Genomic DNA, 15079 nt, shown 5'->3' on the forward strand with positions numbered 1-15079 from the left:
AAGCTGTCGTCCACATCATGGCATTTAAATGATAGTGTTGATATGGAAATGCGATACTAATCCTTTGCACACTCGGTCACCCCATTTTAGAGAATATCATGGCATGGCGGATGGCGCCCTCCATCATATCATATGGCCCCTATAGTTCAGTCGAAGAGCAATACAGAGAAGTTGTGTCGGATACGGCTTTAACACTTTACGCGGTTAGTATACGGTAATTGAAAATATAGCAGATCGTAAAAATGCCATATAGTGTATTGCTTTTTATTTCTGAAAATATAAGGCATTACTAAATTTGATTTTATACTTCAACATGTATGTTCTCCAAACAACAGAACGGAAACTATAATTGGAACTCAACGTCGAATACTGGTAATTGAGAGAAAAATACAAATACTACTTCTAAAAAGTGGAAAATATATTTCATGTCTTTTGTCCAGAAAGTTTCAACGCCTGTTTGCTAAAGCAGGTCTAGCGTTAAAAAAAGTCAAATTCTACTTTTCCAGATTAGGACACGTCATGGGCTGCTAGGTATAATGGGTAATTGCTAGATTGCGAAACGGTACTTTCAAACGTTATGGGGGGCCATACTTATGTGTTGAAATATTTGATATCTAGGCGACAATGCAGAACAACGAAATCACGCAACCCGATCTTCAAATTATATTCAGCGATACTTTCGTTAAAACATATTTTTAACTAAACATATCTACTGTGACTAAAGCGCAACGAAAATTCTGGGTATTACATGACTTTTATGAAAATTAAATGTTGGTAGTACGTGAAAACAGCCCCGAAATTCCTCAGGCTATTTTTCTTATTGGGGGATTAAACTACTTCTACTTGACAAACTGAAAATAGCGAAAAGTAAGTAAGTGGTTCACAAAATATTACAAAGTAGAAGTAGAAGTAGCGGGGAAAAGATCTACTTGAGTAAGTACCAGAAGTAGAGGAAAACTACTTGAGTACTTCGAAAAAGTAGAAGCACTTCGTTACTGACCACCTCTGAATATAATTCAGCGTACTGATTGAATTGCCGAGGCTGATTACTGATTATAGCTTGGTTATGTAATATGCATCACAGTATCCGGCGTTAAAACATAACTTTGATTCTCTGTGCTTCAGATCCTTTCTGAATAAGCGAGATCGTATGGTGTAGCCAAGGCCCTATTTCTACATTGACATAGTAGCGTAAGTCACAATCCGTGACAAATTATTGTGAAAACATTTTGCAGCGACAAGATCTTCAGCCCATGACTAATCCCATCATGATATGCTTTTCATTATCTGCAATATAACTATTGCTTTATTCGAGAAGGCAGTTAGAGAACTTATTCTAGTGTATATATTACGTTTACGTATAGTCTTTTTCAAACTCTTACAGGACCACGATCTGACATACAGACCTCGCCTATACCGACACACGCCACACTTATTTTCATCGCTTGTCCTTTTATGCTGTCCTTTATTTCGTTCCATCCAGTGTACACTTAGGCAATTAGTCATAGCTAGAGTGGGGCCAAGATGACCACGTTGTAAATTATGATGAAATATTTTAGGACAGATATCTTCAACTAGAAAATTCGCTTCGCGATATAGCCACTAATCATAGTCACTAGTTTTTTCTTGGTTTTAATGTCGGTACATCCTTCCGAAAGTCAATACGCATAATTTACATCAGGGGTGGCCAACCTTTTCGGTCAAAGGGCTACATTACATTGTCGAGCTATCGCGTGGACCATTAGCCGCGCGAAGCGCGAAAATTCTACAAAGATTATAGGTCAATATTATGGCTACTTAAGTATATTCCAGGTCTGCTGTATGTTGCTGGGCTCAGTTTGCAAGTACTGGACTATTCGGCAAGTGGACATATCGATATCGAAAGCTTCGGCCAACATGCGTCGATCATTTTATGCCTATGTTTCATCGTCGACCGTCTTCCTGCGAGCGCAAACGCAAGGTCGCATGTTGGACGACACTTTCTCTCGTAATTGCGATTTTAATTAGACTTAATCTGGCACTCTTTTCAGGACGGGTAACAATATAAAAAACAAGAAATCGAGTGACAACATATTGCGGGAACGGAAAGAAAATTTTTACTTTAGATAAATCCACCGCAGAATATTCTGCTTTATTGTAATGTACGAAGATGTACCAAATTTTGACTGAACCATGGATTCGGCAATGCGTCGGGATTGATATTTTAGTCGTCCCACCCCAAGTGTTGCGGCCAGACTAATCAATTTTTTGGTTGGCCAAGCAAGTTCACAATCTGAGCAATCCATTTTCGGTAATATTACTAATTTTTAAAATTACCGCGCGGGCCACTCAAAACCTTCTCGCGGGCCACGGGTTGGCCGGCCCTGATTTACATAATTGAGTCTGACTGTATTCGAAATTATGAGAGAACGGTATAGTCGTATAGAAACGCATGCGACTTTTGGGATGCTTTAGTCTAGGATTTTGCAGGGCCCTGCAGGGCCGTATAATATTTGGCACAGGGACTTCGGCGACAGTCATCTCCACGTCAGAACACATATTCACATATAGTTTCGGCGAACATGCGACATCGCGAAATGCGCTCCCAGAAGGATTGACGGTGATAAAACGACAGAAAATAAGCGATGCATATGTTCGTTGGCCGAAGCCTTGGATATGTCCCCTCCATACTCAGAAATTGCCGGCGCTGAATATAGTCCTGTCCTTGCAATCTGAACCTCGCGCTACAAATGCAATCCGTAGAGAAAAATATTGCACCCATGAAATAGTGTGAATTTGGAATCGTATGCGTCTCACCAAAAGAGTTTTTCGTTTTGTTTGGTCTGGTATATGTGTTCGCGATTCCTATTTTAGGAGCAGTGCAAGGGTGTGTGTGTCTGTGGAATGTAGCCTACGCGACAATGAAATTTCCTTTGAAACTAGATGTAAAATGCGCACTGATTTTAGTACATTGATATCAGCAATTTATGCTCGTTCGTGAATCGATCATAGAATGCAGGGGTGGGCAACCCGAGGCCGTAGAAGGAAATTTGTGAGGCCGTGGACACGTCACTCAATTAGTATATGCTGGCTGCCGTCGACATGAAAATTGAATTTACGAATTGACACCCGAATATTTGAGAGATTTAATTGATATTGAAATTTTCTTCGCGCTGGGCGCGATTCAATGCGACTTTATTTTTTGATTAGCGCACTTTGCAATATGAGTACAGATACGAACTGCGGAGGAAAATGATGCACCCCATATAGAAATGCCAACTTGGAATCGTGTGCTCCTCACGAAAGAAATTTGTTTCCGGTACGTTTGGAAGATTCTAATATCTTACCACTATACCGAAAATCCTGATGGGATGTCAAGAAATAACAGCATGCAACAAGTGACTATGAACAATTGGCCCGCCGGAATATGCATCATCATTTATAACTTGCCCTAAATTTTCGAGAACACTCCCTTCATCAACTGTGCCGGTGAATCTGATCACATGGGCTGAGAAGTGATAAATATTTGATAGCACGGTAGCATCTGAAACTACTAATAATAATGACAGAATTTATTCGTGAATCCTAAAAAATTTTCGCGTTTTGGTGCGGCCATAACCACTCCCGGTAATTCTTCATTGCACGACCACTAGCGATTTAGATGTGTATAGTAATAGACGACATGAAAACGTAGATCAGTCCGGTGTTCACCGGTAATGAACATGGACGGTTTAACATGAATATTTGGTGTTCAGTTATAGTTCATTGCGACTAATTCCTGGAATGCGGCCGTAGGCTACACAAGTAATCGAAATGCGGCGGTGAATAGCAAAATGGTTGTCCACCCCTGATCTACTTTCTTTGTTTGCTACGGATGGGGTATGTGTGTGCGACTGTGCGTCTATGAAACTTTAGGGTAGTGATAAAAATGCCCTAAGAGGGAAGGACGGATCTGGAGGACGTTTCCGTGCGAGAGGGGAGTTCCCTAAACTTATGAAGAATTGACGCTCATGAATGCACAGTCGGGCTCTTCAAAAATGACTTTTTTTCTCAAATCGTATCCTTTCATTGTATCTCGCTGTTGTGGTGTATTGATCTTAGACTGAAACTATCATTCTGGCCACGTCCCTGCTCAGAAACTGTAAATATTGTGTTGTAACTTGGCGAGTACGATGCATGGCGTTGCAACTTATTTATTAACACATATAAAAATAGCTTGAAATATGGAATGTGAGAAGAAAAGAATGGATTTCAGTTCATAACCGATGTACATTGTTGCGAAATCAAGAATTGTCGGTAATGCGATTGAATTAGTTTGTCTTCCAGTCCGTCTTGATCGTCGTAGAAATCGATCGCTGCTTGAACAGGAAACGAATGAAGAAGTTGCTGAGCGTCCCTGTACTTGAAGTCGAAAGCTTGACTTCTGGGCCACATTAACCTGACAATTCAAAAAGTTATCAGTTAATATACAATGTCACATACACAGATTACTTCACAATCTGTGCGATATTTTAAAATAAGCTTAGTTTTGAATCTGTAATCTTGTAATGAATTTGTTATAAAGTATCCAGCGATAGAGAGAATTGTGGTAAGATGAATTCTTCTATATACCGTTGTAATGGCGATTGCTAATTCGTAATTCTGGCTATTCGTGTGGCAGTTTTAGAGACATGTAGGCTAACCACTGGCGTCTTATCAACAAAACTCGAATATACGTACTCGTTTGCGGACAGAGTGGACTTATAGGGGCTTTGACCCTGACGTTAACATGATTACTTCAGGTTTTATCCCGCAGTGATTAAGACTATATAGGTATATATAACAATTTTGCTTGCTTATGCTTACTAGAGTTCAGGCTCTATTATGGGTGCTACAGCATCTGTGGAAATGGCTATATTGCATCTATAGGCCCAACATCGCCATGGCTACCTTGCCAGTTTTGCGTCAACGTTACTGATACATACTGAGTTTCCGAGAGGTATGGGATACCCGATATTCCGATAACACCATTTCACAGCGACAATTGACTTATCAGCGTACATCTATAATTTTCCGTAGTTTGCGAACAAAATTCCAGAACTCAGCAAACTCCAGCAACAAACTCCAGCAAGCGGTGTATACCTGACTGGCTGCTTGAACGATTTCAAAAATTCCGGTGACCTAGTGTCCCAAGTTGTAACTGTCGGCGAAGACGGTGCTATTTTCCCCGATGACGTCACCTCCGTCATCAATTCCCCTGGCTCTGTAGTTCCTTTCGATATCTCTTGCCCGGAAGGAATACTGGGCGCCATCGAAACGAATTCAGATGCCACTGGGTGTTTGTTACCCTTCGAGTGTTTATGGAGGCGGATGTGTGAGATTCCAACTGCTTCTGTCCTGGCGGAATCGCGGATGCCTGTCTTGGTTTCGGTATCATGTGCTGTATCCACCCACGGTCGCCAGAACAGTCTTGTGTTACCGGTCGGGCATGACTCGATATCAGGAACCCTTTGATCATCTGAAAGTCTTTTTGTAGTTCGGACAACTGGCCGATGCGCCGGATTTTTATTTATCTCATATTTCGTCGATGGAGGTAAAATTCCGTACTTAACAAAGTTTTCCAACATAATCCTATCCCGTTCGCGGTTGCTTTTGGATTTTCGCCCGTCTTTTCTGCTTCGCTTGGGCCGGCCTAAATCTGCGATTACTGTACCCGATTTTCTTTTCTTTGTTGGGGCCGGCGGCGTGTGAGCGTAGTTTTCTGGCATAATGTATTTCACTATCGGTAGCAATAATTCCAAATCCTCGTATACTATGAATTCTGAAATTAGACGGAATTGGTAAACAGGATCGTCCAAAGGATGATGGTTATTGTCATCAAATTACTCCTATCAACTGCTATTTGTAGCAGCTTGTATCTCATATTTTGTTAGTGATTTTGTCATTCAGCGTCTTAGAACAGATAACGAGATTCAGAAACAATATATGCTTGAGTTTGTACCCAATTTATCGATTTTTAACTGCATCTCTTATCGATATCGCCAATTCTGCGACATCAGTCCCCATTAGCACACATCTTAGCTTACATACATGCATACATGCATGGCTCCTCAGCGTTTGCTTTTTTCTGATTGCTAGCGACATGCGAAAAGTATACTGTATCGTGTTCGAAGGCCCAAACAACATTACACCGTGAACATCTGAATAACTACAAGCTTTTCACGGAGATATTTGCCTCGACAATTGTAGATATATTACAACATCCGCCGAACATAAAGATCTTTCTTATCGTTCTACAGTTGCCTTGACGGGATTTTATATACCGCCGCCATACCTTTTCCTTTTTTTTCTACTACGGTCACAAAACCGGCGGTCTAATAATAATAGCCGCGGAACCGAGGTATAAGGAGTACGCACAGCGGTATCAGAATTAAGTATCACGGGCGGCGAAGAAGAATCGGCGGTATTGATAATGGCTAGATTATCGCCTACTATTATTTCTAATCCTCACTCATAGACCTAAAATTGATGACTTCGACCATGTCGAAAATGGGCTGCGAGCACAAGGAGCAGCGGTTACAATTATACTCTGAACGACTAACTTACACGAATTTCGTGATGGTGTGGTCTACCGGGAGCAATTGTGGTAAGAATTTGGACAACTTATCAGTGAAGGGAGCGATTCCTTCGAAATTTGCCCGCTCAATTTTGAAGTAGCCTTGCAAATGTCAGTGTTGGGAACAATTCACAACTCATATCGAGTCGTTGTACGGAGTCAATTCAAGCCTCTCGATATTTGAAGGTGATTTGAGTCAAGCAAGTCAGGTCAAGTCTAATTTTCGTAGTACGAGACACACGACTCAAGTCATTGTATTGTCCAAGATATACAGATTTGCTTTTCATTTATTATGAATCGAGTAACGATTAATTATCACGCATAGGTAGAACTGCAAAAGTGCACAGGTAACTATATATTCTCTGTCTATAATTATAAATAATTGATAATATTATCAGCTAAAATAAGAGGTTAGAATACGAAACCTTAGAAAGTTGAAGAACGAATTGATACTATGCAATACACAAAACCACCTGTCTATAAGACACAATTGAAGTCTGAACCCATTAGTGACAAATGAGAGAAGTTAACTAATAACTTATAAACTAGATCTGATTGATTTGAATTAATACGTTTGAGTCAATACGTTGGTTAGCACGTAGCAGTCTCTAGAATAGAAATAGAATAGAAATGCATTGCTACAGAAAGATTACTATACTTGTAAAAGATAACATATAAGAGGTGCTCAAACCGGGGTTTACGTACCCGCAGGGATACACAAGGAATTTTCTGCAACAGCGATTCTAACGTTCATGTGACAAGCGACAAAATGTATAAGCTTGCCAAATGTAGCGTTTTAAGGCTTAAACCAACATACGTTTAGATTGCCAGGTACCGTTATTTACCAATAGGCCGATTACAAAATACACACCATCTCAGTACTTGTTTTCCAATATTCGTCCTAATGATGGTGTAACGTCAATTCCTCCTTCCTACACCCTCTATATTCCTACACATGTGGTGGAAATATGGTGTAAAAATGAGGAACCGCGTGCAATTGCTCCATTTTACCTCATTTACCCGCCTTTGAAGGCTAATATCGATGTTTTCTATATACATTAGTGTTGGTGACGGCACTATAATAACATCTCTAACTCCATGCACTTTCGAACATGAATTCGGCGGAAATAATTTTTGATGAGCAGTCTTTTACTATAGATTATAGAATAATGATTTTTGAGGCCATATACGAACAATTTTATTCTAGCGATCATCCATGACGTATATGCACCTGTTCTGTTCTGTGTACAGTGTACACTGTAGCACAACATGTGCCATAATTGCTTCAATAATTCCCAGTATAGAGCCTGCCAATTACTGTATGGTCTCACCGCCGTGTGTAACAGAAGAGAAATTCCTGGGATGCTGGACGTAATTATATGATTCGATTCCGATCGGAGATAAGCTGGAAAATAGATTTTAGACCCAAGAAAAGACCGAATCCGTGGTGCTCGGCTCTACGTCCGGTAGATGCAACAGGTGTCTGATTCTATTCAGGGTGAACGAATTGCTCCTTAAAATTAATATATACCCAAGGCTATCTATTTTAACCTAATGATTGTAAAAATATCTTTTAGGAATCCCTGACAGAACTACTTAATTTTAGGATAATTGATTAAATAGTAAATAGTCTTTGTGAGGCAATTAATATAGACCGGGAGGGCGGTCGATGGACGTATTGCCAGTTAATCGCTTTTCGGAATTTCTAACCCGCTGTTTTCCGTTCCTCAAACGGATACGTAATCTCGAAAAGCATATAGCATTGGCTACTTATCATATGAAATATCCAAAATAACACTTTTGTACCATTTTGGTCGGTCAATGACGTCGGGCAAGGAAATGATTAGAATCTAACTAATTAATTATAAAAACTCTTTGCTTTGTCATTATACTGATAATTACACCTCTTTTGACAAGGCGTAAAGAGGCATGATTGTCGGAAACTACCCGTCTATAGATCATATTTCTCAAGTGCTCCTATTGTTGAGGTAAGCGTGACAGCACCTAAACGACGAAGCCGGCCGTCCGATTCTTTGACTCGCCGGCAGCTTTGTTCTATGAAATTAAAAGTCAATGACAAGTCTTTTCTCGCGCATGGTCGATTGGGCTATGATGTTATTATAATGACTTTGCACAACACCTTGACTAATATTTAACATCGTAATTAGATTTATTTAGAAAGGCAAACCAATATTACTGAAATCGATCAAAGTTGCCGTTATCTTTCATGTGGTAAAACTTCAAGTATAATGTAGCAGTCTAATGTAACACCCTGAACGAAAATTGGGCCCTTATACGATATCACCATGCGTGCATTGCACAATTCATCAACATGTACGCGCGGTTAAATGCAGTTGGCGACAAAAGTACATGTAGATATAGCCTGCGAATAAATATTATTATTCGTCATAGTAATAATTTTCAAATGTTTCTTCCCGTATTCCCCCATATGATGCTCACCTAATAGTATTAGTATTGCTCTAACGCAATCATTTTATGCCTTTAAATGGTGCTACCTCTGGTATTTACGGATTTGTTTATAATTGACAAAATCTAGGTCCGAAATTTACCGTACATGTCCGGAATTTCACTGTAAAAAGTGCGTCCGGGAGGAAATTAAAAATAAGCCCAAATGCCCGGAATTTGAAAGGCTTGAAGTAGACTCAAAAGTTTTTTCGTAAATCAACATGGCCAATATTATTTTCGAGCAGATTTATGCTATTCGAAATTTTTCCGCGCGCGAGTTAATGCAACGTATGTTGATATTAATATAGGACCAGGCAACGCCCTCGCAAAAAATGCAATCAAAAATAAGTATAAATAATCATCATTTGCTGAAATAAGTCTGAATGTGATCGCAATTATAAGCTTACGGTATATTCCTAGAGCTGGTTAAGGCTGATTGGATGTTTCAGTCACAGACAGTGGTTCCAAATCTTGGGGTCGTTTGCCTTCATCTGGGGATCAAGAAGAGGTTGGACGAAATCAGCTTGCAAAATAGGCCGTGAGTAAGTCTGGGCAATCAGAATTCTTATAGTAATCAGTAGGGCAATTTTTTGAGAAATGTCAAAAACAGTCAAAATTAGGTCAAAATTGTAGCGTTAGGTCAAAAAATGTCAAAATTGTAAACAAAGTAAAAAAAGTGTTACAACCAGCATTTCGTTTGTATCGAAGATTTCGCGCTGTCGGCGAACTCATCATTTGACATTTTGCAGCGTGTAGCCTACTTTAGAGGCCTACAGTTGTAGACGGCCCATAGCCTGCTCATTGTGAATCATAAACATTCAAATAAACAAATAGGTTAACATGGTGTTATGCTCAACGTACCGCAATTTCCTATTTGAAGCAAAACTGCGTGGCCATCGCCTAGTTTTTATATCAAGAAGCGCATGATGAAAAATTGTGATGCAGACGCCATTGTCAGAATGAAGAAACACGGTGTGTCACCAGCGGTGTACGCACGCACAACTTTAGTGTTGTCAGCCAACAACTGCTACTCTTGAACGTTCTTTCTCCATTCTTGGCTATAGCATACTTAGTAAGGACAGACACTTTCTACCCGAGAATATAGGAGAGTATCTTTCGTTGTACTGAACAGATTTTAACTATTTCTACCGTAATACGTGATGTAACTATACTGGAATTCTTCAGAGCCAGGCTTCGTTAAAATCAATTTTTTTCATGAAAATATTTGTCAGTTTTTTGGTCAAAAAAGTTTTTTCAGGCCAAACTACTTCGTAAGGACAGATATAGTTCGAACCAGGAATGATGATACGTAGTAAAATTCTAACATTATGTGGGAATACACCTAATTTGCATACATTATGTCGAAAATTGGTCGAAATTAAGATTTTTAAGATCAACAAATGTCTAAATTTTGATTTTATAGGTCAAAATCATCCGTTTTTAGGTAAAAAAAAATTGCCCTAGTGATCAGTTGATCAAATTTTGAGCTGAGCGGGCCACGGAATATTTTCAAATTTTAAATGAGGTCGCGACCATGGTTGGAAATCACCGGATGTGCAGGCTGCTGGTGCATTTCATAGTATATATGGAAGAATCAATATTATTGATAGAATTCATTCATGAAATTCAACAACCAGATGCATTTAGCAAGTGCCCAATAAGTTACACCGATTACCGTATGGTGAGGCTAAAGATCAGTGCTTTTTCGGGCGGAACGGGGCTGAAAATATGATGTTTCGGATCTGGTTACAGCACACAACCGGATAGCAGAGATGAGCATGGATTAGGATTAGGTTTTGAAAAAACAGGATTTGTGAAATTTTGTCGGATTTGGATTGGATCTGGATTAGATATTTTTTTCAGAACGGATTAGGATTTGGATTGGATTGACCTATTTTCTGGGAGATTGAAATGTCGTGTGGCGAATGGCGACAAACTTTATTCAGATCAGTTAACCCTTTTAAAATCTGCACTTTTCACCGAATTTGAATCGGTTTGCTAAAATTGCGATTAATAATGTACTTAAGGTCACTAAGTTATCTTGAATCAAGTGAATCGTTGGTTCTGAAAGAAAATTTTCGAATCCCTCCATTGCATAAATTAATATTTTTTCTGAATTTCCAGTTGGAATCGGATTAGGATTGGATATGGACATAGCAATTTCAAATCCGCTCATCTCTGCCGGATAGCGGCACCGACTTAACAGTATAGCAGGGCTGTCAAACACAATCCCGACAGGCCAGACACGGCCCGCAAGACGATTTCATCCGCCCCGTGAATGAATCTATTGCAGACCCTAGCAAGAAGCAATCACCAGAGCTCACATTACAGATTGTCCAATTCATGACCATACTTTCCACTCCATTCCGTATGAAGACGATGGGCAAAGCTTTATTGCCAGTGTGACGTCATATTGACCGACTATGTGTTTTACCTCATTTTAAACTCCGCTAGTTGGCGCTAACGAATCACCCGAATTTTCTTCACAAAAATGTGGTAACCCTCATATAATCGTAAAAGTAGTAAGTTCGCATAGAGTATATTTGAATGTGGGCGAACTGCATATCTCGAACAAAGGAATGCAACATGCAAAGAGCATACTATTATGGCCATGAGCAAGTTGTGGTTTGATTTTCTAAACAACAAAGTGGAAACATCCGCAAGCCGCAAAGAGATTGAAACTGACATTTGATGACATGTATTTGAATTGACTCTCTTGAAGCAACGTAAACCGTGGCCGCCTTTTACACCATACAGTACTCGTGCACTCTTCACATCATGGTTAGCAAAGCGGTAATTACGATGCCATCATTTCCGCAGATAGGCTATTTTATCATTTGCTTTAATCCCCACTAACTGCATGGACGACAAGTATAATCTATGCTAAAATATGGCTTCCATGGATCTGCTACGGAAGTAGCCCAGTTTCGAATAGCTAATCTGACCTGAGATATTCATTGGCCGAACCAAAAGTCTGGACTAGGAGCCTGGTTCCAAACAATCATCGCTTCAAATTCATATTCACCGAACACAATCGAGTAGAAAAACATCTGTACAGCATATCTTATCGTTTTTCCGCTAAAAAGTGTGGATGTATATCATCTCGCTTTATAATTGTCCTGATTTGGAACCCTATCATTATCGAGACAGCGAGTACTCGAATTAGTTGAAACGCCACTGAATCATGCTTCTCCTCCATTACGGTACAAATTCACACTGCAAAAATTCTTGCCATTCACGAGATAGCTGGCATGCCGAGTTTTACCACCAATGTTTATCTAACCAAAACCAAGTCAAGTGCATGACTGTGTAGTGCAGGGGTCGCCAACTCAAAATGGGTCGCGGGCCACTTTTCCGAATTCCTAGAGGCCGCGGGCCGCAGGACATCAATATCGATATAATAGTAGCCAACGCAGTTCAACAACCAGATCTGATAACTCTACGTTATTACACTGCTGTGCCCTCTTACATGGGCGACGGTTATAGTCACCACAAAGAAATAATATTTTATTGAACAAACACAAATATAATAAAAAGTATCATGATCATCAATTTCGTTATATTTTGAACTATGAGCTGTACACGATACCTGACAACACTCTGTTGCCGCTAAAACAGGGGTGGCCAACATTTTTGCTATTCATGGCCGCATTTCGATTACTCATTTAGCCTGCGGCCGCATACCGGTGGTTAGTCGTAATAAACTAGCTGGGGCCAAATGCCCAGGTTAAATTGTCTATGTCCATAGCTGGTACACTCCGAACTAATCAATTTATACATATCGGCTTACTAAGCGCACCGAAATCGTTAGTAGTTATGTTGTAAAGAGCCATCGGAAACCGCGGTCTGTAGTCGCGCGAAGCGCGAAAAATTTTTCATGTTCATTAGTGAATTTCGTCAATATTCGTATAGTTTCACATATTACTATAAAATATTTATCCTTTCTCGGCCAATGTGATCAGATTCACCGATAGAGCTGATGCAGGGCGTATCTTAGAAAACGTAGGGTTGTTATCAAAAGTGTCGACAGCCGCATAATTTCCCTTCTACTACCGCAGAGGGCCACCCCTGGATTAAAAAATCAATATTTGGGTTAGCTAGACACGGTAGGCCTGCTTGCTAGACAACTATCTCCTCGTAAAGCATAGTTTTTTGGAGAGTCCGAAGTTGTTTTTCCCGCGTCTCGCTCTTGGCAGTCGTGGGCCATTGCACGTCAAGGCAATATATTATGCCCATTCGTACCAGCAAATTCTTCATCCAGGGAATGATGTTACCATGCCGTAACCGTATCAACTAGTAAGGAATAGTGATATTGGGCACAGTATAATGGCTTACTTTGAACAACAACAACATTATGTTTCAATTGAAATAAATTTCAGCGTTTCAAAATGATTTACTAAGCGTTTTTCTGAAATTTTTTCAAATCAGGTCGCGGGCCGCAAAATAGGACCTCGCGGGCCGCATGCGGCCCGCGGGCCGCGTGTTGGAGACCCCTGGTGTAGTGTGTATGTGTCTATAGGCTACATCTCAAGTTGAACGTAAACTTGTAAACAAGCAAGGTTTGAAAGCGACGAATGCTTGTCGCCTGCGTGATTTCGTGCCTGGTGTTCGTTTGCAAATGTCAGTTGCGGTCGTCAATTCTTACAGTGGTTTTACACTATGTCATTATTAGCCACAACAGGGTGCCTTGCAAATAGTAATCTTCATTTACATGGACCCTAAAGCTGATGCAATTACAAAAAAATGCACACGCACAAGTACTTGTCCACCGCATCGGTTGGTTACCGTTAAAGGGAGCGTAAATTATATAATATCTAATATATTAGCTAATTTTAGGTATTTTTTCATTTAGTGATTCACAAATCACGTATTAATCTTGGAATTCAAGGTGAAGGCCGTATTTTTCTAGAAACACGGTATAGCTTGTCATAGTTATTCCGACCGGTGCGTAAAATGTAATTTGGAAATTAGGGATGTTGCGAACTCCCGTCGCTCGTATGCGGTATGCGAAACTCGAACCTTAAAGCTGTACTTCATGTTTTTTTTTTGAAATAGCAGAATTTTACAGCAATTTTAGCATTATGTGTTCCTTATTTCTCGAATTACAACTTACTATCACACACTCTGCGGAAACAGTAAGAAAGGAACATGATCAGTTGATCACCAAACTAACAAAAAACTAAGACAATCGAAAATTATATTGATTCTCGACAATTTTGTAGAAAAATAACATTATTCTGGGTGCGAAAAATTTAAATATACTCGCATGCGTCACCGCTACATGCTTGAGTCGGAAACAGACTAGACGAAATTGAGAACGTGTATTCCCACGCACGCGTTCGCGGCGTCTTAAAAAAGCCTAGAAGTGGCCCCTGCTACAAGTCGGTAAATACGGAATCATAATAAATAATATCGGCCTGGTGTTAAATGACCAATGTAGTCGAAACATCATGTATATAATAAACAAATAAACAAACGAGCAAAGTTGGTTAATTATTGCTGTTGAAGCCACAAATGATAATTGGATCCCGCGATGCCAAATTACTCCGTAGCGTTGAAGATTCTCTGGACAGCCCGACAATACTGATACTGAGTGCGAATAAGGGGTATTTGTGTACCGAATATAAATAACATTTTTTTATAAGATAATGATCGGACATTTCCGCTCTGGTCATATTGTCAAAAGTGACTATGACTATATTACAGGACGGCCGAAAAGCAAGCATGATTTGTTTGTAATTTAATTTTTAATTCAATTTTGGTTAAATAATAAAATTTGTGACGCCACATATTGTCATATGTTTGTGTCCACGTTCGTGCTCATAGCGAATCTTATATAAAAGTTCGTGAACCTTTTTGGGTCCCCGACATCCCTAATATTTACTCTATTGGTTATCATACAGCAGAGGCCTACTAACTACTCCCGTCACGAGGTTATCAAAAATACCTCTCAACATTTCAAACCGTCTCCAAAGCGATTGATGCGTGTGAGACATTCATTGCTTTGTCTACACATAAGGGATGAATAGTCCATATCAT

At 39.8% G+C, this 15079-nt stretch overlaps 1 protein-coding gene across 1 annotated transcript; it reads right to left on the reverse strand.

Annotated features, from left to right (window-relative positions):
* Window positions 1-4156: 4156 nt before the first annotated feature.
* Window positions 4157-5808, reverse strand: LOC145451546 (uncharacterized). Its single transcript, XM_080329759.1, has 2 exons — window positions 5101-5808; window positions 4157-4417 (listed from the first exon to the last, which is right to left on the reverse strand). The coding sequence occupies exons 1-2, from the start codon at window positions 5724-5726 to the stop codon at window positions 4231-4233; spliced, it is 813 nt and encodes a 270-aa protein (XP_080185885.1). The 5' UTR covers window positions 5727-5808; the 3' UTR covers window positions 4157-4230.
* Between the last annotated feature and the right edge of the window lie 9271 nt (window positions 5809-15079).

This window comes from Botryllus schlosseri, chromosome 12, assembly GCF_051294905.1.
Source record: "Botryllus schlosseri isolate E-star chromosome 12, Bs_hap1, whole genome shotgun sequence".
Classification (NCBI taxonomy): Eukaryota; Metazoa; Chordata; class Ascidiacea; order Stolidobranchia; family Styelidae; genus Botryllus; species Botryllus schlosseri.